Genomic DNA, 24,588 nt, shown 5'->3' with positions numbered 1-24,588 from the left:
AAATGGCACCATCATCAACAGTCATTTTGGTGTCTGACAAATCGACAAAATTCCAACATTGAAAACTGTGGCCAAAAAGGTAATGAAAACCAGCCCCCACATCATGACTACAAACAGCTAATGCTGCTCGAACAAGCATGGGTTTTTTCTTTATTATGCACAGAGATGTGGTAGTCAGAGAGCAAAAAAATAATAAATAAAGCAGGAGCAGTATCAGTGCTAAGTATTTGAAAGGTGACGGTGCACAGTTTACATTCTGTTTTGACATTTACCATTTCCATTTTTTAGTTCCGACGTAAGCTTTGGGCACACAGTATGACTTGCAGACAGCCACTGTAAACACACTCCAATGCTCACGGAGAGATTTAGGATCCTATTCATGATAACTTCTTTCCTAAATATTTAAGCTGCTTTACAAAGTCTGATCATGCCTTTGGAAAGCGTGCCTTTTCAAATGCCAGAGCCTGCAAGTTCAAGCATGTCTAAATCTACCCTTGGTTACACTTCACATGAATAACAGTACAAGAAAGAACTATTAGTCATGCATTTTAAGCAACTAAAATTACAATGCGCCGTCTTGCATTTTTTAGGAAAAATAATTCTAACATAAATGAAAATGGTTTAGATACAATATTAAAAACAAAGTTTAAACTGACCACTGCATACCAGATTGACGGTTTATACTTTCTGTAATTCTGGCTACTTGATCATTTAATTTGTTGACCTGGGAAGGGTGAAAGGCTAAGTAAGTAAGCCATCCCAGAATTTGCATATGTGAATGCAGGTTGAATAGCTAAACCTCAAACCATTTACTCGGTGGAGAACTCGCTGGTCTTTAAGACACACGTCGCTGCCAATGTATGCTCCCCAAAAACTAGCTCACCATCAAATATCCTTAACAAGCTATGTCCATATCGCATAACCTTTTTTGTTGTTCTGTATTTTGTGCTTAAGAGTACAAAGTACTACACCCAGAAACACTTACAGAAGAAGAAATTAATTGATGCAATTAGGGGTCACACATTTTCAGCAGAAGGTACTGAGCCACTGAATGGTAGATGTGGGTAATACAATTAGAAAAACAGGGGCAGAATAGATATGACAGAATTAACAGAGGTGGACAGAATATATAGAACATAGTCTATACCATGGAGTGATGTACAGGGATGTCAGTGCAATGGGGAGCGGGAAGTTGTGCGAGTAAGCTCAGAAGCCGAGGGCACTCCATGGTCGAGGAGAGGTTTTAGTGCAGATTTGAAGGTGTGGGTAGTCGTTTTTACATGGGGAGGGAGCTGAAGTGGTGCAAAGCCTATAGAGAAGGACCATTAGTGAGAGAACGTGCAGGATAGATGGGGAACAGACTAGGCAGCGTGCTTTAGAGAGGTTGCACGGGGGAAGGAAGTGAAAGATCACATCAGCTAGGTTGGGTGGGGGGTGCCAGCACAAGCACAAATCTCAAAACTAGCAATAGGAATGTAAAGATGACTGAATGGCGCCCACCATACTATGTAGGCTGTATTCGGAGGTGGGGGGGTTGGGGTGGTGGGCGTGTTGTAGAAAATGGAACCCTCCAGAGTCTCCTTACAACTTGCTGGTGCGCAGGGTATGGGAAACATGGGCCATAGAGAATAAATCCCTACTACCCTGAATGAACGATTAGCCACATTTCTTAAAACATGGCACACTTTTGCTGAATACTGGCAGTACTTGCTTCATATTCCCTTGAAACCGGTTGTACTGCAAAACCTCTGTATGCAACTACCGGTTGAGGATACTGACTGGATCATAGGATTGTGATACTTTCATGCTGAACATGTCATTTTAGTAGCATCTTTTCTGATTAGTAGCTAGACTGGGTCAGGGAGGGGGTTCCTGAACTGGTAACCCTGTCATTCTATCCTGCTTGGTCATCCAATTCCTCTTTACCTGGTGCCTAATTTAATTAGGTTTACTTGGTTTTATCGGGTTACTTCTCCTGTGTTCATATGCTTTCTGGATTGTGTTACATTTGCAAAACCTCAGCCAAATCTGTCATTCAAGTGAAATATTACTTGACTTTTCGGGTTTCCTATGAACTGAACACTCACCTTAAATATATTGTGGCGACCAAGACACTAGAATATTATAATTTATAATACATGTAAAGAGAATGAATGACTCAAATTGAAGTCTTTCCCTTAAGACTAGAAACAGTCCTGAATTTGTAGTTTGAGAAAAACAAACACAAAAATACTTAACCTAGGACAAGGTGACAGTAGCAATCCCATTTCGGAGTACCTTACAAGTCCAAGGCATGTGGGGTTATGAGGGTACAATAAAGTAAAGGGAGCTAGCATACACATTCTTACTAAATGAACAACAAAAGGACAAGGGAGGGGGAGATGAGGGACACAAAACCCAGAACCTGGCAAGGCAGGGGTGTGGCTATGGACAACTGGAACCTGCCATGGGATGAGAGGAGGGTTGGGGACACCACAAGCCTAACAGGCAAGGTGCTTGGGAAACTCAAGGGAGGCCATGGCATTAAATGAAGACACTACCATAGCAGTGATGTTAAGGAGGAAGATGCACAACACCTTGGTGCCAGCTGTTCTAGTGAAAGGCTAGGACAAGCATGGTAAAGAAGCAAACTTTAACTGTTATTCATATGCCCTTCACCAGGCCGTTCGGGTGAGAACATCCTTGTTCAAAAGTAGGCCATGAGGGCTCATGTTATGCAGCAAGCAGACAATCCAGTGGGTTTAGCCTCTGCGGGTTTAGCCTCTGGTGAAGGAGCAGTGGAAGGTTGCCAAATTGAGCAGTTCTGGATGGCTTCCATTATGGAAGTGGCTGACCAAATGACGGTTCTCCTGCTTTCAGGGGGCAAGGCATAGTTTCTAAAGGCTGGCAGGTGAAAAGTAGGATGCCAGACCATCCATTTGTGCAGCAGGTAATAGAGGGATCCAAATTAAGTCTAGGAGGTTTTGTGGATGTTCGGCTACATAGTATTGCTCACTCCAATTATACTAAGAAGCGTGCAGCCAATGCAGCATTTTTAGCCAGTGTGCTGCAAGAAGGGCGATTGTGTGGTCGCTGGGTTGGGCAGTGCTGGAGCACAGTCATGTGTGACGAGTCAGAGGACCTCATCCAACAAGGAGAAGAGCCACTCCACTGATCTCAAAACCCTGCAGTTTATGGGAAATTCCCATACCATCTGAAGAACTAAACACTGAAAAATTACATATACCCACCCATAGGTTATATCAATGTAAATCCTAGTACCAAGAGGAGGAAGCCTCCTTTAGAGGAAAACCGTACCTGATGTGCAAGTCATTTTTGTGTTTGATAAAAGGATTCACAATAAGGAGATATGGTAGCACTGACAGGGGAAGAGAATGTGAACCCCAAGGAGACTGAGAAGGTTTAGAGACCCCGGCAGAAAAACATACTCGTGCAGCATCCATTACCGAGAAGGAGTATTGGAAGCAACTACAGAGAAGCCGCCAAGTGACAGAGCGGACGGCCCGCTCTGCAGCAGGCAGAGTACGGTCTTTGAAGAGACGCAGCGTCCTGTGACAGCACGAGGTACAGCTTCACGATAAGAGGGCAGCCTACAGGTGCAGTGAACGTAGGCTGCTGAGCAAAAGGGTGCTTCCAAAAAGAAAGACTGGTCTAGCACCAGAGGTGGAAAGCGCTACTCAGGAAAGGTTACTGCGACAAAGAAACCAAAGCCGGGAGTGGGAAGGCTTCCTTAACTGCTGTCAGCAGCAGTGGGAAGCGAAAGTTGGAAGAGTCTCCCGGATCAAGTGAGGTCTGGCATCACCACAGGTAAACCAGGCTTTGGCATTCGGGGAAAAAAGGTAGTGTGGGGAGGGAGAAAAGGATCATATTATCAAGGGGGGAACCCTTGTTAAAATGACCCACCCACCACACCAGAACCTGAAGAGGCACTAAACCAAAATAATCCTATCTTTGAAACAAACAACCCCATTACCAGTGAAAAGGATAGCACATGGACAAAACGGTGAATAAAACCTTTGACTGTTCCCAAGGAACCACAGAAAAGCCCACAAAAAGGTGTGCTCCACCCTGGCTGGGGCTTAAAAAAGAAAAGAAAAAAAAGCAGTAGTCCTGCATTATGCTAGTAGTGGAGGTCGAAGCAAAGCAAACTGACATTTGATAGGAGGAACAAATCAGTCAGCCACAAGTAAGTGGAAGCAAACAATGGTTTATAACAGGGCCGTGGGTCCACCAATGCACAGTGATGATCCTGGGCACCGAACAAGTGCATACTGGTTAGGATAAAATAACTAGCATGGCCATCAGTGGGAAGAAACTACACATTAGTGGGAAAAGACCAGAGAACGGCGTGTTTCCATTGCAAAACCAAGACCAGGGAATGGCTTGTTCCCCTGGCAATTGGGAATCCACAGAAAGGATTTTTCTTGTGAAACAGAGGGAGGAGAGCGCTACCCTGAAAGCAGTACACTATCATTACTAGACCAAATAGGCAGGGAGACTGAAGAAGAACAGCAGCCAACATATTTTACCCCATAGTAGATGTATAGGATTTGAGTGCAAGAGTTAGAATAGATTTCAAACACGACACTGAACATCTTTAGTTTGGACATCTTGATAACGACTGGTCCATAAGTTAGTTTTGTTGAGGCAGGGAACCCCACCTCCCCAGTTAGGGACAGCGAGGCCTAACCCCAAACTCCCTTATTATTTAAATAAAGTCATTGTGAACCGCTCAAGACTTTCCGTTGCCCTACTTCTAGTGCCTCACAAGTGGCTTGACACAGCTGCAGGGCCTCAGGCTCAAAAGGTTCAGTGTTCAATCTTGTCCATAGGCTTGGAGGACAAGTAGGGGGGGGGGGGGTGAGGTGGGAACGGAGAGTGGGGGAGGATCTGAGCCATTGACCGAACATTACCCTGTAACATTTCACCTGTCCAGCCTGTGCGAGAAGGTCAGGCCTTTTTTCTATAATAAAGGCTAGTTATTGCTTGGCCAACATGACCGGTTGCAATTTATTTTAACCACTACCTCAAAGCAGGGGCAGCTTGCCCATAATGGGAGGGGGGGGGGTCATCTTGGAACCTTCACCCATTATGGAGGAGCCAGCCCAGTGAAATACAAGCACTCCAGCAGTTTTCTTTTTTTTTTCAGCTGAGGAAGTGCTCTTAATTGTCAAAGGGAAACACTGGGGGTGTTTTCTTCCCCAGCCTCCCATGATCACTGGAAATGTTGGATGGGAACTGCATGTCTGTACGTGCTTGTGCACCTTCTCGCTCAGACAGTAGGCTGGAGTGGGGCATTTCGTCATCCATGCTCAGGCACCTCTACGCATGAGCAGAAACCAGGAACCTTCCAGATTCCCTCCAGTTCATGCGAGCAGGGGGCATGAGCGCAGAAGAGGAAAGACCTGCGGCAGAAGGTAAGTTTATGTTCCATTTTAATTTAAATGTGTTTGGATGCGTGCATGCTTGTGTTAGGTGAATGAATGCTGGTGTGCATGAGAGCACGATTGCTGTGTTTACGTTGTCTAAATGTGTGCATTTGCATGTTCATTTATTTAAATGTGTAAGGATGCTTGTGTTATGAGTGACAGAGAGGGGGGGTGGTGTGTGTGTGTGTGTGTGTGTGTGTGTTGATTTTGGAGAGTGGGCTAGGAGGTGCACAACCTTCATCCCCACTGGCCAAAATCAGCTCAGTCTGAGGTGCTGTGGGGGACAGAGATGGTATTTATTTTGACAGGACGTTAGGCAGATATTTCTTTCAGATAAATTGTGTTTGTCATGATCAAGTACAAATTCAGATATTGTTTGCAGGACAGACCTAAAATCCTAGCTGTGTATCAGATAACATGTTACTGTTGTCAAACCAGTCTTGTATGCGAACGAGAACTACTCTACCAAAACCCCTAATTTGGAAGTCCAATATATTGGTCTGTATGCAGCAGAGGTTTCCTTTTTGAAAACAGGGAACAGAACTGCTGGTTTCCAGGAACTCAGGAAGGTGTTAAACCAATCTACCATACAAGACGTTGTTGCGTAGCCAACAAGTGATCAATGGGCCAAGCGGGATACCAGGCTTCAACTAGATTTGGGAAAATTACAGCTCTTTGCTAAAACAAGCGGGAGAATGTAAACTAAACCAAAATGTCATTATCTGGGCCAACCATGTCTAAGGTCTTCACAACCTGTGCTCTCATAAAAAGGGGTTTCCTATTCTGAAACTGTTGACGTGGCACTTCTAGACAGTCCCAGTCTTGGCCAAGATGCGAGCCTAGCTCTCCATTCTGCTACATTCAGTCTAAAATGACGACCATTTAAACACAAGTATTTTCTCCAAATCACAAAGATTCCCACTTACCATCGGGTTCTTTAAACACAACTTCTTCTTTATCATGACTGGAATTACTGCTCTTGATGTTCTCAATTTCTGTGAAATAATCATCCAAAGAAAGCTCATCTAAAGAATCCTGAGAACCGGACCGGTGAAATTGTGCCCTTGCTGCGCTTCGTGGTGAATGTCCAGGATTCCCAGCACTCTGTCCAGATTGGTCACTTCAGAAAACAAAAAAAGGGAGCAATAAATCATGCAGTATGGCATCAAAAGGGCAATATATGTTACATTTTTTGTAATGTTAAAATAACTGCTCAGTGCCACCCACTCAGACTATGCCTCTTGGCAATGACAAACTGAAGGAGGTAAAGCAAACAGTCAACACTTTTCACCTTTTATCAACTCTGATGGATTGCTAAATAAAAGTCCATAAACATTACAAGTTAAGTGCATGATAAAGGAAATAAAGATCCATTCCTTGCAACCAGAATACAATAAGTTTCCTTCTACCCAAAACAAATTACACGATCCGACCGCATTTTAGAGAACATTTTGAGATGCAAAGGTTTCCATTCAGTGTTGTCCAACTCCAGGCCTTGAGGGCCAGATACCCGATTGGTTCTCATATCCCTGTTGATTTTAAATATATGCAGTTTTCCTCATGAATAACAATGGGGGGTATCATGAAAATCAGACATGGATCCAGCCCTCTAGGCCCGGAGTTGGACAACCATAAGGAAGTAGTTCCTTACCTGTAACTCCATTTCTCCAGCGTTGGTATCTTTCATGGATTCACATGCTGTGAATATTTCCCGGTTGTCAGGCCAGGAAACCTTGTTAACTAACTTAGCGTTTTCCAATGGAAAACCTCAGCACTTTAGTGCCCCATCAACATCCTTTTTGGGTGCTTTAGGCCCCACCAATAGGACGTCTGGTATAAATAACCACACCCTCACGGCTTCCCCTTCGGATTTAATAAGGTCCAGATAGCTGGCTTTCCAGAGAATATTGAACAGGGCTCTCCTGCAACATTTTTGGAAAAAACCTTATTAAAACTGCTTGGTCTTGATCCTAAGAACCCCTTGGAGATTGAGAGGGCTCATAGATACTTGGGCCCTAAACCAGGACCAGGTCAAAGACCTCGGCACTTCATCAGATTTTTGAGGTTTCCAGTGAGAGAACTGATCCTACGAAAGGCAAGAGAGAAGGGTGAACTGCTGTGGGGAACACACAAAATTATGATTTTTGGTGATTTAAGCCGCGATGTTTTGGAGAGAAGGAAAGCCTTTAATGTGGCGAGGGATAAAGCAAGAAGGAAACATCTGAAATATTCTATGATTTACCGAGCAACGTTGAGTGGTGCTTTTTGGATCAGTACACTCTTTCATGGATTACAAGGATGCAGAGGCATTTCTCTCCGAGTTAGATACAGATCAGCAACCCATGAACAAACACCTGCTGAACACCCAGGATCCTTGAAGAGAAGATGATCTTTTGGGTATGGATTCTTGTGCTTTAATTTTACTTAATTTCCCGTTTGTATTATATTTTTCTGAGTTTGCTGTATCGTTTGGTTTAATACCGTTTAATTTGTTTCCATTTAAGAAGTGTGCATGTTCGGTTTGTTTTGAATATGCGCCTGCTGGAAGACCTTAGGGGAAGGACCTAGCAGGCGTGATTTGCGTGCCTGTGCGTCGGGGGCGTCATTTCATTTCATCTTTGTGCAGACTGGTAGCAGCAGTTACAGGAAAACATGCGCTTGGAGGCGCTGCTGTGAGGGAACTTCCACCGTACCTCGCTGCCACTTTGGATGGCCCGATAAGCACATTGTAACTGTGGTAGTGCGGATGTTGGCTGTAGCTGTGTGGACCACTGATGGGTAAGCGATAGAATATTGAAATGGCAATGTTCTACTGCTACGATTGATGCTGCAGCTGACAGGCCCCCCCCCCCCCCCCCCCATCAGCTGTGTCGGAAAAGACTATCATATCGCTATTGTGCACGTATAATGCTACACGCCATTTTATTACAATGCATTGATCTTGAGTACCCAGTGTTGTGGAGAATTTACAAACTGTCCATAATGCAATGTGAAACTCTGCTGTGGAATCTACATGCATTGGTCTTGTTTTCTGGAATACTGCATTTACCCAGCATGCGTAGTACCATATAGAAATGCTCAATGAATGGGCCTCTTGAGCTCGGAACAATACTGACTCTACTTAGCCCCTACTTTGTCGGTCTGCAGGTCCCTGTTAGGTTATTTTTTGCTTATCGTGAATCATCAGTGAGCGCAGGAGTGTGTCTCCCCACTGCAATGCCCCTTATGGACTAGGCGTGTTTTCAGCTCCAACAAGCTGCCCAATTAATCAATTGATGCCTATGACGTGCCGCTATCCTGTCAGGGTGGAAATCATTCTGGGTTGCTCATAGGTGAAGCTGATTGTTATAAAGTCCTCTGGGACCGACCTGTTTTTTTTCAAGAAAATGCTTTCAATTGGAACATTTCATGAAATGTATATTGTGAGAGCTGAGAACTGTGTTCTCTCCTTTTGGACAAGTAGACATGGCCTTATGGCCATGGTAGAACTGGTGGGATGTCTGCTGAGGAGCAATGCTTGGATTGTGGGGACCCTTGCATGATTATTGCCATTAGCCAAGGTGGCTCTTCTGTGCAACGGCGCAGCCCAGACTGTAAAGACACCGACTACAACAGATGCCTCATCTGTGCCTTTCCAGCCAAGTGCTATGGGATATGGGCACACCTTCATGGCTGTAATAACTTGTACCAGGCCAGTGCACTGCTACAAAACTGGGAATTGACATCCACATATCATCCGACCTGAAATGAAACTTATCTTGTGGTATAGGCTTTGTATTAATGTCAATTACTGTCAAATATCATTTAAGGCATCAACTGAGTCCCTCCTGTAATCTGCTTTGGTAGATTGGTTTTGTCCACTTGAACTATGTTTAGTTCTATATCATTTTAACTTCACATGATTTATCAGACAGCATCTGTGACTGTTACTGACCAGTTATGAGTGTGCCTGGAGTTCATATGTTAATGTTGACTTAAATTCAGATGCCCTCTTGCCGGATGTGTCATGGAACTAGGTTGCACCAGGAGAGAGGGAGTGCTTGTGATATGAGGCCTACAGACTACACCTACCTACCGGGGCCACCAGAATCACCCAGCACAGGTACTTCCGAATCCACTGGATGGTCCTCCCAATGACTCGGGATGAGCCCCTCTGCTGGCAAACTCCAGACACTGCTTGTTTTCCGTTGTAGCAAACAGATCCAACGGAGGCTGCCCCCATCACTGGAATATTCTCGTCACCTGCTGTTCCTTCAGCCTCCACTCGTGCAGCTGACTGGCGTCCCTGCTGAGCGCGTTCGCTTGAACATTCAGTACACCGGGCAGATGGAAAGCGACAATGCTGATCCCTTGAGCTAGAGGCCAATGCCAAACGTCCGGCGCCTCCTTCGACAGGACTCCGGAATGTGTGCCCCGCCCATTTCCTTAAATAGAACATCATGGTGGTATTGTCCGTTAACACCCTCAACACTGATCCACAGAGAAACTACTTCAGGGACCAGTGCACCGCCCGCAACTCGAGCACATGGATATGTAATAGTCTCCACCCAAGACCATATGGCCTGCAGCTGGTGTCGAAGTGTGCCCCACCCACCCTACCTGGGAAAGTGTCTGCTACGATCGTAAACTGGAACTCCGGCTCCAGCAAGGGCATGCCCCTTATAAAATTGGACATGCATGCCCACCAGAGAAGGGCGTCCACGAAGCCTTCATCGACAACCAATTTGTCCGACCACCCTCCTCGACTCTGCAAACATCTGTCTGCGAGGAACTCCTCCACCGGCGGCAATTGGGAAGAAGAGGGATACACGATGCCATGGCCCCCCAAAAGCGACATGTAACCTCAGACCGAGACCACTGTGCCCCCTTTCCACTTGCCTGCCTTGGTCCGCAACTTTTCCACACGCTCGCGGGAAGGCTTACCAGATTTTTCCAGGTAAGAAACTGCTCCCCGAGAAACACCAACTCTGGACGGCACCAAATATGATTTGTCGAAGTTGATGGTGAATCCCAGCCACTACAAAAGCCGCATGGTCGCCATGAGAGACACTCAACCTTACTTGCGACTAACCCCCTCACCAACCAGTCGTCCAGATAGGGGTACACATGATGACCTTCCCTCCGGAGGAAGGCCACCACCGGGGCCAGACACTTCGTGAACGTCCTGGGGGGACAACTGCAGGCCAAACGGGAGGAGCCAAAACTGATAGTGTTCATCTCGGACCACAAAATGCAGGAACTTGCAGGGCTTCCGCCTCACAGGGATGTGAAAATAGCCATCCTGCGGATCCAACAATGCCAGGAACTCACCTGGCTGCACCGAACGGATATCTTGAAGGCTGAGCATCTTGCACTTCTGGTTGCAGCGTCATGATGCCTACCCCCGGGCTTCCGGATCGAGTCCTTCAGCCCCGGGAGCAGGCATCCAGATATTTATCAAAACCCCAACAGCCCCGCCTTAGGCGCCAGGCTCAGACATTACTTACCTCATGCAGACCATGCTGCAACTGAATCCAAGCCAATGTGAGGCTTGGATAGGACCATTTTGTTACAGGGACTATTTTTTACTCTGGTGTAGTTCTGGGGAACTTCTTACCTGGAACTACTTTGGAGGCTATTTAAACCACGCCCGATCAGCAGCACACGCTTCGAGTTATTCTGCAGTTTATCGCCTGCAAGCCTGCATCCAGTCTTCTGCCACGCCCGACTCGAATCCGGAGCTCCTAGGAAAAGGGGAAAAGGAGAAAAGGTTAGATAAACATTTTTATTCCTTACCCGATTCCGGACCCAGCACGTCTCCGAGCCTGGTAAGAACATTATTCCAACACGCGTCGCATTGCCAGCTGCAGCGCCGCGTTATACTCACCAGTCCACAGCATCTTTAAACTCGGCGCTCTCTCCATCTTTTTTGTCGTCGAACTCGAGCATCTGGGGAAAACCAAAGAAACACGGTGAGCCCGGAAGCCAACAAATATCACTTGCCATAGACTTACCTGACTTATCACCGGAGGCATTACCCTTTAACTTGCCACATCTTCATATGCCGCACCTATAAAGGGAGAGAAAACAACAAATTAAACTCAGGCAACTTTACCGGACAGTGTTGGGAAATACAGACTCTTACCCAAACGCAATCAGCTACCTCCAGGCAATATTCTTTTGGACCCAGTGCAATTCTAAAAAGGGAATAGAACAAGAGTGAACATTGGACATATTGAACTCTTTTGAACTTTATAAGCCCCGGAGTCAATAGCCGGAACTCCTCCAGTACCTTCAAGCCAGTGAAGTAACTGGTATCTACGCGCCCCTGCATGCCAAGCAGGATGGAGAGCTCATCATTTAAATACATAAGGTGAGCTTACTAAAAGGAAATGTCAGGAGGTGACTAGTGGGGAGATCGGGAGCGGGGGGGGGGGTCCTTGCTAAAATCCACGGGTGGCTAAATCCCTTTCTCCACTTGCAGGAGAGTACTTCGGGTCAAGCAGACGAAACTAGGCGGGCCAGTCCAAACAGTCATCTCTGCACTACGCATCACATTGGTGGAGACGGCAGCTGTCCGTGTCTGACCGACACCCCTGTGGGAACCAGGTGGGCGTAACATGCATACTCTTGTTCAACGCCCGAAGATCGAGAATAGGCCTCCACTTGCCGTTGAGCTTTTTCACAACAAAGTACCAGGAGTAAACCCCTTGGCCCATTCCGCAACCGGAACTGGTTCCATCGCCCTTTTTTCTAGCTTGAGAACCACCTCCTGCCGCAGGATTGGAAGATGCGGCTGCAGCACGTGCACCAGCGGAATAGGGACCAGGGGACACCGGAACTCTGAGTGGCCAAGACGCACTGTGTCCAGCACCCAGCGATCTGATGTCATCTTTCACCACTCAATGACATGAATGGCGACCCTGCCCCCCCAGCAGATTGTCCATATGGCAGTCTTTGTTGAGTTTGTTTGCCGTCCCTTCGCCGAGGACTGCAAACCTTTCTTTCGCTGAGCTTGGAAGTCCCGGCCCTTCTGGGCCGACTGATCGCCGATAACCTTGAGACGAGTAGCTGGAGCGCCCGTATCCTCCATCTCTGGCAGAAAAACCGGGCATTCCCAGAGGCTCCACGAAAAGCTCGACAGGAGAGAAAAGAGCAACCACTTTGCAAGGAACCCTAGGATCTAGCAGTTTCCGTATCCTCTTCATCCCTTTCAGGGCCTCAATCTTCTCGCCGAACAAGTCTTCGCCCTCACAGGGCTTGTCGACCTTATAATTGGACCTCCGGCAAAATTCAGTGCACTTCAACCATGAAAGATCCAATGCTGGAGAAATTAATCTTATAACGTGCTTTTTGACAAAGTAAACATCTTCTCTTCATATGCTCTTCACTATCTTACACTGTTCCATGCCTTAGCAGTAGAATAAACATTAGGTGGAGGGAAATCTTAATGCAGCAGACATTGCATCATTTGTTATTTTGTGTGCGCTCCTCCACTTACTCCTACAGCCCTTGGCACACAAACTCACTAGACTTCCTACTGGTCTTCGCCTACAAACCTAGTTAAAGAAATAACTGTCCACTTTGCTTTATCTCATGGAAAGTGAACACAGATTCCAAGGGGGGGGCGGGTGGGAGTGAGAGGAGGAGCCAACAAAAAAAAAAACAAAAAAACATCCGATTACAGAATTGGTAGGTACTCTAAGTAAATGCATTCTGCCACGAAAGCCAGATCTGCTAAACACTGACTTTTGTACAATGCTCTGGTTTTTACACACTGGTGTGGGTGGGTGTGTGTGTGTGTACCCAGATGGGCATGCCAGCCACTGGCTACATTATTGAACTTACCAATATCCATATACAAGACACCCCCCTGTATACCTGTTTCTGGGAATCTGTAATTGGCACACCAGAAGCCTGTCAGCAGAACTGGAGTGATACTTTACAAAGTGCTCCAGTTGATGGATTAAAAAGGTGCAAACCATTTCTAGTTTATTTTTATTTGCATTTTTAAAGCGCTCACACAGCCCGCGGGCATCGAGGCGCTGTTACAGGAATGGTTTATTTAGTTTCGCAATTGTTTTTTTTTTCTTACTTTCTTATAACACGCTTAAATACTCAGGTTTCTAAGCACGGACCCGTGGATTGAACCTATGTTGCTTCATATCGTCTTGCTTCCAAGGCGAACACGTTGCCACTGAGCTATCCTCCCGGTAGTTGACAAATCTACAAAAGCAGTACCCATCTACTTCAGGAAGGCAACAACCAAACGATTAAATCAGTGGCATGTTTAGAATCACAAGTCATTCGACATTTCGGGAATAAACACAGGGATTCATTTGGAAGTATAAAAAAGCAGTTCAATAACTGTACCTCCTAGACCTGGTGGCAGTTTAACTATAAAGCCATATAAGGGTTTAGATATAAGCGGCACCACTTGCGACATGTGCCCCCAAAGTTATACATTTCAGCAAGTAGCTTAGCACATTCCCAGGTTCTTGCTTGCCTCAGATTTCAGCAGGATAATAAAGTAGGTTGCATATGTGTCCAATACAAACCTAAATTGATGTATGTTAGTGGACAAGTGGGAACAGGGAAATCTTATTTAATTCATGCATTGAGAGCAATGATACAAAATGTAATCAATTGCTCTCGGTCATGTATTCAAACTGCTCCAACAGGTTTAGCAACATTATAGGAGGAGTACATTACATCGATTCTTGATGGTACCAGTGGAACATGACAATTCATTAGAGTATCAAAAACTTGCATCAAGTGAAGCACAAGAAGCAGGAAAAGTTAAGAAAATTAAATAACTTGAGTGTAGAATTAAGCATGGTGTTTAACTTGACACGCTTTCATTCACTTGCTAATGCAAGAGGTTTTGAAGACCGACATATTGTTTGGAGATAAACATCTTTTTCAGAGATTTGTTACAATTAACCCCTGTTATTTGAACAATTGAAGCATAGTCAAATAACTAGGGGAAGCATTGGTAATTTCAACCTTTGGAATGGTTTTGAATTCCAGGAACTTAACATTAATGTGAGGCAATCTGCAGACTTGAGTATGCAGAAATGCTCAATAAGATTCAAATAGGTATCCTTGAAGAGAATGAAAGGGAGGCCGATTTCTAACATGTTTCATGCAGGTTACACTGCGCCCAATGTCATGTTAACTCTTCAAGAAAAGAACATTTGTGTTGCTCTGATGTGTACACGTGTAGAGTTTGACAAGTTACTCTACAATGTTGCTCTGAGAAGCAAGACATTGTAGAGATTAAATTGCGTGATATTTTAGATGGCCATGTTATGCCATTAGAGTTGGATAAAAGAGCAAAGGCTCTATTAATTGAATTAGACAGTACAATTTCTAAAACAGGACTAGAACCAGTTTTAAAACTGCATCAATGGACAGATAATGTTAAAGAGGAACTTGGTCTTGTCAATGGAGCAATGGGAAGAGTAGTGTGAGGCAGCACGATTCAAGTAAAGTCATCCTGTAGATGAGCCTCATTTGATTTCCCGGACCTGTGCACACTTCATGCTCATTAAGGATACCTTTTGGAAAACTGCATATTCAATTACTATTCATAAACCACAAGGGTCGACTTCAGAAGCAGCGCTTATTCACATTGGACATTCCTTTTTTAACACTGTATGACCAATGTAAAAAATATTGAAGTTTTATTTTGAATAAACTTTGAAGAAATAAAAGTAACAAGCTGGCATTTCCTGCATTGAACAATAGATTGTGTGTACTGTATGCTCCCACCTTGACCTTCTACCTGCAAAACACTTACAAGGAACTGGTGAAGCTACATTCAAATACATTGGTTCCTCTTAAGTGTACAAAACAAGAGAATCCAACAGTGTTGGCAAGTCACATACTCCGAATGCAGATTTCGTAACCAAGAGTTGAATGCTATTCAACTGCAGCTTTGTGCATCTTTCAAATGGCACCACTGATGCAAGAAATAGCTTCAACAGCAGACAAACATCTATGTGTAGACATTTCTATTCTTAAAGTATCTGTAGACCAAAGACCACACAACACACATTAGGCAATGCCAATCGAAATGTAGTAGCTCACAGGGGTGGAAGAGAACTTCACTCAAAATAATGTGAAGTGTCAGAAAGGTGAGGCGGACAACTTTCAGATGTTTTGTCAAATAATGCCATTTTAGTAAATCCAAACTGTCAACTAAACGCCTCACTTTCCCTACTCTAATGGGGAATTCACAGCCTAAATAAACTAAGGGAAACACTACATTTCTGGCCATCACACTTCTACATAAACCAGCAAATATATGGCAATTCACAATGTCAATACTTGTATTAGCAACACCTTCAAAGTCGGATTATAACCTGAGCAAATTCCCCTTCCCCAGGTTTTAGGTCCAAGTCAGTATCGTTGAATAACACAAAACAAGGAAATCCGGGGTTGAAGCAGAGTTCCAATAAAGTTTGTGACAAAGACAGGTTGTTAAAAAAACTTCCAACACTCCACAGTAGTTCAATACAGAAAAGATTCTTCTGGAAATATACAGTTCCACGTTTTTAACAGCACCAATGGTATCTTTGGACAGGATGATTTCTGTTACAGCCTATATGATTCACAAAACACAAATAGGTTGAACCCAACATCTCTTCATAGTGCTTCTCAGCACTATGAAACACAACTTCTTTGTCTGTGAAATGTCACAGTGTTCCCTCTTGGCACTGTAAAAACCAAAATCTCTCTACTGTGCTTCTCTCTTCGCACCATGAAATACAACTTCTGTTAAAGAACAAATTCACAGTACATTCAAATTCTACCCGAGTCACTTTGTGCCAGGTCCTCTACTTCTGTCTGGCCCTCTCTTACCAGATTCAACTCCTTCAAAGATGCACCATGCAGTTTTAATTCCCTGCTTCGCAGCGTGTTAAATCTTGTACTGCTTCTGAAGTGTCCGTTCCACTGTCAAAACAACTTCAAACAGCTTTAAAGAACTCTTCATAAAGACAAGATGTATACCAATGCCCTTTCAACTCTGCTAGACAAGCAATGTCTCCTTCTCTTCTTAACACCAACTTCTTCTAGGCCGCTTTGTAACCACTTTGGTCCAGCCACCAACCAAGTACTTTCAATTCAATCTATTCACTTTAGCAATGTGAGTTTGTGACCAGTTGCTGTTCCTCTTACACCATAGTCACTCATCTACAAGCTTTACCTTTAAGGATGTGCCATCAGCCCCTTTTATTCGGGTGGCAATTATTCTGGAATAAACCATTATGTTAGCTTCTTTTAGCTGAGGGCAATACTGGTTCACCTCTTGGCTGAAGGCAATGCATTTTTGCCCTTAGTTTCACAATATGGTTTCACAGGATACACAGTTATTGTGGCTTTTATCAGGCTTTGTTTTAGAATCACTTTAAGTCACAGGCGACCATTATGAAATGAGTTTGTTTTTTTTTTTGTGTCCTTTATGCAAATTTAACTTCTACACCGTATTAGTCTATATGCGAGTGCTACATTCGTAACCCTCCATTGTCTGATGCACACAGTCCACTTCTGTCAATTTCACTCCTTCATAAGTGAAAAGCAACCAGTTACAGTTGCCCACCAAACAATGCTGGAGGGCTGAGAACGCTCAGAATTACTCACCGGTGGCATGACTTCAAAAATGCTGATTTCTCGACCGGGCACACTCAGTAACCTGCCTTTGGTTCCACCTCACAGACAGAGTTTGGCTCACTAAGACCCCGTGGAACACACCAGCTTCCAGGCACGGCCCTCTGCACGCTTCAAGGCTTGTATATCTTGCGCTTTCCACTGGGCAGCCTCTGCAATCCATACCTGAGAAAAGGACCAACTCAGGACCGTTAACTGGAATAAGCTGATGGAAAATCCTGGTGTCCTTTATTTCCTCCCACTTGTGTGGCTTCTGCCAGCAACATGCTTTTTTCTGCCACTTTTTCCTGCCCCAGCTGCTTCTGCTACAACTACTACTCCACCTCCAGCCATGACCACAACTAATGGCTTGCACCTGAGGGAGCTTTTTAAGCCCCTCAGGTGTAGGCCGTTAGCCTTAATTGCCTCAACTTCAGCCCTCTTCTTCGTCCCAGTACCTTTGGGATTATGGGACTTGGGTCACAGTAGCAAAATTAGTTTTACTTTGTAACTTGCTACTTTTATCTTCCAAATTCTTTTGTTCATAGCTTTTTAAATGCATCTCACTAGGTTTCATTTGAGAAGGGAAAGGCAGTTCATTCATGTCCCCATTTGTAGGTTTCCGTTCACTGTACCTTTGGGAAAAAAGGGGATTTGTAAACATACACGACTCAACGGGTTCCTCAAGTGAAATGTTTATAGGTTACACCCACTTTGCCTATAGTTCCAAACTTAACATGGTGTTCAAATACTTCATAATGGCAATAAACCATTGTATATGCCTTGGCATCCTAGAAACCTCCCTCCCTTTCAAATGGAGAATACTGCATCTCATTCCATGGGCTGCCTTCACCAACCTGGGCCCTGTGTCCTCCAAGGTGACTCTCCCGCAGTACACCACCCAAAGGTCAGGATCAGGAAGAGTCTGCCTTTCCCTGGCCACCTGGGAGCATACTTTAGGCAGGGAACAGTGCTGGATCCGTAGGATTCATCACAATACAAAGGAGTCCCTTAAATAATGAATAGTCCATAGGCGCCCCTCTGCGAGAACGAACACAGCATTTTTGAAGGGCCTTCGGTCTAGTTACCTTAAGTTTCCCAGGGTCATCCAGACGTAGACCCCTTGCTCACTGTGCTCAGAGAAGCACAGCTCCACCTCACTGATGAGGCCCAACAAGGCTGAAATGTGTATGGGGTTGCTGTTGGTACTCTTGTTCAGAAGAGAATTGCCACAGCATTTTGGTGCTGGACTGCCCAAGTGAGCGGGACAAAGACTGATATGCAAATGGATATTTCCCTTCTGTGAAAGGTACAGTGAGCTTAAGTGTGGCTGCGGACTCGAGTGGGTAAATTCCCAATAAACAAGTCATTTAGCTGTGTCCGTTTCTCGCAGAGGGGCGCCTATCGACTATTTTTTCATACTTTCTAGTTGGTGGATTCTGTAAAGTACTTCCATTTGAAGTGTGGTAGTTACCACAAAAGTCCAGGAATGTATTCGGTCATTACACTATGGATTTTTGGGGAAAATAAATGAGTACATTAAACTAAAATGTTATTAACATCTTGTGAGTAGGTGGCCAAATAAAAAGGACGCACAAAGACAATTTAGAGCCGATTCGCATATTTTATAAAAAGAACTTTCGTTTAGTAGAAAGAAAAAAGGTTTTCCACACAAGTTTCTGTGCACATAGAAGTATTAAAACACGCATTTTTAAAAAAATGTCAAGATATATAGATTATCAAATGTCATTAACTGCTCATGTGTGTATGTGGCCAAAAGGACACAGATATTAAAGACATATTGATATGACATTTGTAAGATTTAGTGTAGCTTGTAGTGAGCGTTGATGCATTTACACAGCTTTTTTCGTCAAAATAATGTTACAACCTTGGCATGTCTTCAAAAACTAAAGACAGTTAAATATGCAACCTTAATCAGGAAACCGAGACAACTTAACATTTTTGTGATGTATATGGTGGAGAAATACCTTTGGAGGTGCATGAACTATTGACATTGCAGGAAATGGTAGCTAGCAAAGTGCTTAGTCTAAGTGTTGTACCCATGCAGTGATTCTTGTCCCTTAAGCAGCCTCTACAGACCCCTCCGATCTTCAAGTGCAATTTGTTTAATATCCACCATTATTAAATATAGGGTGTATAGTTTTCTTGTTCAATGTTGAATACAATTCTGAGGGATTATGTAAGTTTGTTTCCATTTCCATAGCTACCCTCACTCTTGGATAGGTGTATTAGCCTTTGGTGTAGGATGTTAATTATGCATTCTATGTGCTACATTGAAGCAGAAAAAGTAGAACTAAATTAGTATTTTCCCCTTCATTCTTTATGGGCGATGTATATTGTGCATTTACTGGAATGTAAACATCCTCAATAAGTGCGTCATATAGCGATATTGGAACAAAGTGAGATAGTATTTCATTTGTGTGCAAATATTTGGTTATTTTAGATAAGCGAGTAAGGTTCCCCCCCCTCCCCTCTACAAAATGTGCATTGTTTTATTTGCAGCTAGGGGTCGCTCTTTCTGATTAATATCGACTGCAGCGAGGATTTTCTCCTCCGCTGTAAATCTCAAGTCAGAAGTGGAATATACATGCGATTCATAAGCAATTGGTATTGGGCTTCCATCAAGTGCGCAGACTCTCCAGATCCTCCTGGAACTAGATTTTCAGTCTATTAGACTAATATACAGAGCAAAACCACCCCTGTACTGTATTAGGTTGTGGAAAAATTAGTAACCTTCCAAAATACCGGGCAGCCCTAAAAGATGTAATCAACCTGGAGGGCGGGTGGGTTCACTCCAATGGGTACGGCACGTAAGGTCTGACCTGCTCTTATTGAACCTTTAAGAGCTCTGGACCAACCGCACAACTATTAATGCATCCTCAACAGCTAAAATTGCGCATGCTGTTAAGGGGGAAAGAATGAAGGAGATAAAGAGCAGAGGCACTTCACTGCAGTTTACCTACTGAGCCCTTAAACAGGTGCAGGTTTACGTAGAACTCGTTATGAGACCCAAGTTAATGCGCCCGGTTTCTTAAAGTGCTTTGACATCTTAGCTTTAGCATCTAATAAATCAAAACGGAATCCAAGTGTGAGCTCAGGTTGTCCTTTTTGTCCTGGGGGTTAGGGAAGATAGAGTCCACTTCCTGTTCCTTTGTCCAATTTATAAGGATATTCGAAACATGTCACCAAGGAATCTCTTCAACTATTTGTCTCAACTGTGACTGGGGCGCTTGCGCTCTAAGTGCGAAGGTTCCCTTGGCCACGTTCACAGTGGGTTGGTTCTTGATTCGGGTTGGTTTAGAAGAACAAAGCAGAGCAATCTTTTCCCATAAAATCAATAATAGTGCTATATAGTGTGCATAAACTATCCATGTTTCCAGATTTGCTGAAGAATCACGGCCAAGCCTGGTGCTACAATTATTCCCTCTTCTGGATGTTTTATCGTTTGAGGAATGTGTAAAATATATCTATTGCATGCACGGAAGCACTTTGGTTCGACATTGGTTTTAGCTGTTTTTAAATAGGTAGCGTCACAGATTGCTAAAGGAGAGTATGCAGCTGGAAGGAAGAAACCGGTCTAAAGCTTGTGTCTTTCTTGGGGTGCAACTTGTGGATAGGCAGTTTGCAGCAGTCCCAGTTTTTCCAAATACCATTTGGGTATGGTATAATTTCAATATAGTTAGTGACTTGTTATATACTCAAGTACTGGATAGCTGCTGTCACTGGTATGGTGAGGCTCCTTATTTCCCCCCCCCCCCCAAACTCATAAAAAGAAGGTTATGCCCGTACTCTGTTCATCACGCGTATCTTTTGGCTAGTCTAAACATTGAATTAGCACAGAATATTCTATGAACAAGCTACTTTATCAGATATCCATACACTGTTTTCTCAGTCAAATTAGAGCCTTGGGTTCACACTGAATTTAATTGAACATAATGATATTGCACAAAGTCCTCAGCCAATTGATCTTGACAATATTGTCACTGACTATTCATAGTCCTAGCCAACACGTGTTTTGACCACTGGTCCTTGTCAAGGCTTACAAAAGGCGCAAAACCCAAATTTGTTAAATGCACCATAGTTACCAAAATTATTGGTACATACCATAATCACACCATTAAGTTTGTAGAAGAATGGGTAGCATACAAAACCAAAAACAGTTTTCAAAACTCAATTAGCATAATTATTAAAACAAAGATTCTAAAACAAACCAAGAACCTTATTTTATACATCTAAATGAATTCTTTATGTGCAAGTATAGCTATATTTTTGTGTCACATTCATCCCATTAGATGGGCCACAATCACCATGCACCAAGTGCAAAGTACAGATTACCTCTGTTATTTGAAAGGAGAGCTGTTCAGCTATTATGTATTTAGTTTACAGCTTGTGCCGGTATCTTTTGCTGTATTACTCCCTCAAATATATTCACAATTCATCATGGAGGTCAAAGTAACTTTTCAAGATGGTAATTCCATAGGTAACATGCTTACGTGTGAATAATACTGGATACAAATCTAATTTATAAATTATGTTGATTAAAAATGTTTCAATTAGCATAGCTCACCCAATGTAATTACTGTTAGCTGCTTGCATATGCCCGGTAGAATGACCAGATTATCTCTTGAATCTGTAAAAACCATCACAATATGAATGTATTTGGATGGCATTGTAGCCCTGACGAGGACTTCTCTGAAGTTCGAAACGTGCTAGCGAGACCAGTAAAGGATACATACAAACACTGGTTCAGCTTTTATTTGTATCCATTTATAATACTGTGTTATTTAATATGGTGTGGCACAATTGTCTAGTGCCTGATGAATATGATGTTGGATTCCCCTCGGTTCCCTTGTGTGTGCAGATCAAGTGTGCCACCACTATTAAAACAAGATACAAGTGCCCACACAAGCAACCAGTTATATTTTGATACATTTCAATTAACTTTGCCCAGCGCACCAACTGCCCAGACCCATACCAACTCCCACCAGGAGTTTTGTAGTATTACCAATATTTTGCTCACATGACCGAGGCAAAAGGATCACTCCAGGCCTTCCTACCACTCAACGGCACCTTCACAGGAAATTGATCACGTTAAGATATCTTGTGGTACAAGATAATTTAACCCCTTGACCATCCCATATATGCATTTGTTCGCTGCTGGTCACACTAAAGTTTGCTCCTGTGTGGGCTCCAAGGTGGCGCTTGCTTCCTACAATTTCCATTGTATGATTTGGTTGGTCATTTTTATTCCCCATCCACGTGACACTTACATTTTCAGTCTCACTAAGCTAGACAGAAAATCTCACTGACACTGCAGACCAAACTACACCAAAAGCTGCACCAATAAACAATGCAAAGCACAACCCAAATCTGCACAAACTTATCCAAGTCACTAGAAAACGCTCTCTGGAACCAAGGGCACTAAGCCAGAGACCAGCCCACACAACCTTACGCTCAAACATACTACAGGATAGACAGTCTAGAAAACATGTACACTTCCCTACCCCCAGGGTACACATCCAGTGGAATGTACACAGGCATCTCTATAACCTTACCAGCCTGGTTCCTTTGCACTGGAGCATTCAGTCAGGCCTTCCAGGCACCTAAGCCTCAGTATAGTCCTCAGGCACTATAGCTCAATTAGGTCTTTTAATACCCCAAGAAAGATGGACTATTGGTTGGCAATGGGAACACAGATCTGTAGGTCCAAGGCAGGACCACAAATCCAGACTCCTCAGAACAAGGATATCAGCCTCTCCATGACATTTCCGAGCCCAACTTGGCATCCACCAGAAATCGCTGTCTGGATCACAGATCCAGGCAAATGCAACCAATACCTCTACCTTAATACTTGACGGAAGACACTTGACAGGTCTACCTCTAATGTAGGTGGGCCAGTGTTGTCCACAGCACAACACTGAGATTGAATATTTTGTTCTATTGCTCCCTCAAGTGGTCTGCAACCCGCTGCTCTCCAGATGTTTAGGACTAACTCCCATATTGCCTCACCATTTACTATGCAGACTAGTGAAAGTTGTATTTAACACATATTCCCTCATATGGACAGTCCTTTAACCACCGACAAGTCAGTGAGGCTCAATGCTATGACCGGCTTTGGGCCACATGAGAAAACTTACATTACCATTCACATCTGAAGTCGAATTACAGAATTGAGTTTATCTTGCTGATTTTCCTAAAATGGTTCTACCACTTAGTCTGAGAGGATTTTGCACCATATTTGTTGGTCTACATTTGGAGAAGCAAGCCAACAATTATTTGTTACATTTACCTTTTGATTGGAGTGGTGTCCTATAAATATTTGGGGGAGGGATGGTGGGCGTGGGGGTTAAATTTTCCAGAGCAGTATGGTGGCTATAAAATAGCTCAGTAGCTTATCCGCTCGCTGCTCAAATCTGTTTGGTATCTGCAGGCCATAGGTTAAAACCCCAGCAAGGTTAACTCAAGACTTTCAAGAGGTTGATAAATTAGGAACAACTTTATTTGGTGTAAATGATACGTAAATGTGTTCAATTTACAGCACTTTGGTGAAAGCAATTTATACATAAACAAGGCATAAAATAAGCTGTGTCGCATAGCAATTTGCTATGCAATTCTGTAAGTTTGCTAATTAAAATGACACTTGTGTAGCAAAACTTGCTATTTAAGTTACCATATTCAATGAAAGCACAGCTCGCCCTGCATTCCTCTTGCCCTCAGCACGCTCTCTCCATACTCTTCTCTGTAGAAGTTCAAAGGGGCTAATGGAGAGAGTGCAGCAGAAATCGTCTGCTCCACTCTTAAATGCTAAAGGCCTGTATGGGAGCGCTAGGCAAGATTTTCTTTTCGGTTTCAAATAATTGCAAACCAAAAGTAAATTGGGAGGTTACTTTATCAAACTAACTACATCCTGTCTGGCAAAGACCAGTATGTGTTAACTTTAACAGTCACACAATTCTATTCCTAAAGAATTTAAGTTCTTACATAATTCAAAATTATAGTATTGCTACTGTAAAACACTGCATTGTTTCCATGCTTTCCAGTAAAGTTAAGGCTAATGCATCTAAATCTCATAGTGAGAACTGTTTCATTTTGTAGGAGACGATGCATCACATTGATGAGTGAACACATGAAAATGTACATGATCAGACAGACAAATGCTTTTCACAGCAAACCTAGTTCTGTGACCTACTGGTTGCAGTCCTCTGTGCAGCTGGCGCTCTGCCCAGGAGCTGATTCCATATTTCTTGAGATTCTATCGTATCATCCTGTTGCTTTATACCCGCTACCCTGAAAGTGAAATGGTCGCAAACTACAATATTCCACCTAGTGTTGACAGTTCTCTCCCTGTCATCCAATCTACTTAGTCGATTATTTTCTTTCCGCTTACATAATGAATACACAAAGCTAATTAGATTTTTACACAATGTAGTGATTAATAATTCCCTCCAGTCTATAGATCTACAGATCCAATGCAATACCATGCGCTGTAGTTGGCCTCCAGAGCTCG

At 43.6% G+C, this 24,588-nt stretch overlaps 1 protein-coding gene across 1 annotated transcript in view; it reads right to left on the bottom strand.

The window, feature by feature from the left end:
* The window catches only part of ARHGAP18 (Rho GTPase activating protein 18), a 928,328-nt gene that overhangs the window by 738,658 nt on the left and 165,082 nt on the right, over positions 1-24,588 (bottom strand). The window contains exon 2 of the mRNA XM_069607469.1: positions 6,356-6,549. Coding sequence (XP_069463570.1) covers positions 6,356-6,549 — 194 coding nt within the window. The remainder of the gene's footprint in view (positions 1-6,355; positions 6,550-24,588) is intronic.

Source organism: Ambystoma mexicanum, chromosome 4q (genome assembly GCF_040938575.1).
Source record: "Ambystoma mexicanum isolate Mex_15411 chromosome 4q, UKY_AmexF1_1, whole genome shotgun sequence".
Taxonomy (NCBI): Eukaryota; Metazoa; Chordata; class Amphibia; order Caudata; family Ambystomatidae; genus Ambystoma; species Ambystoma mexicanum.
Note: the sequence above shows the minus strand (reverse complement) of the source record. Positions and strands in the feature narration are given on the sequence as shown.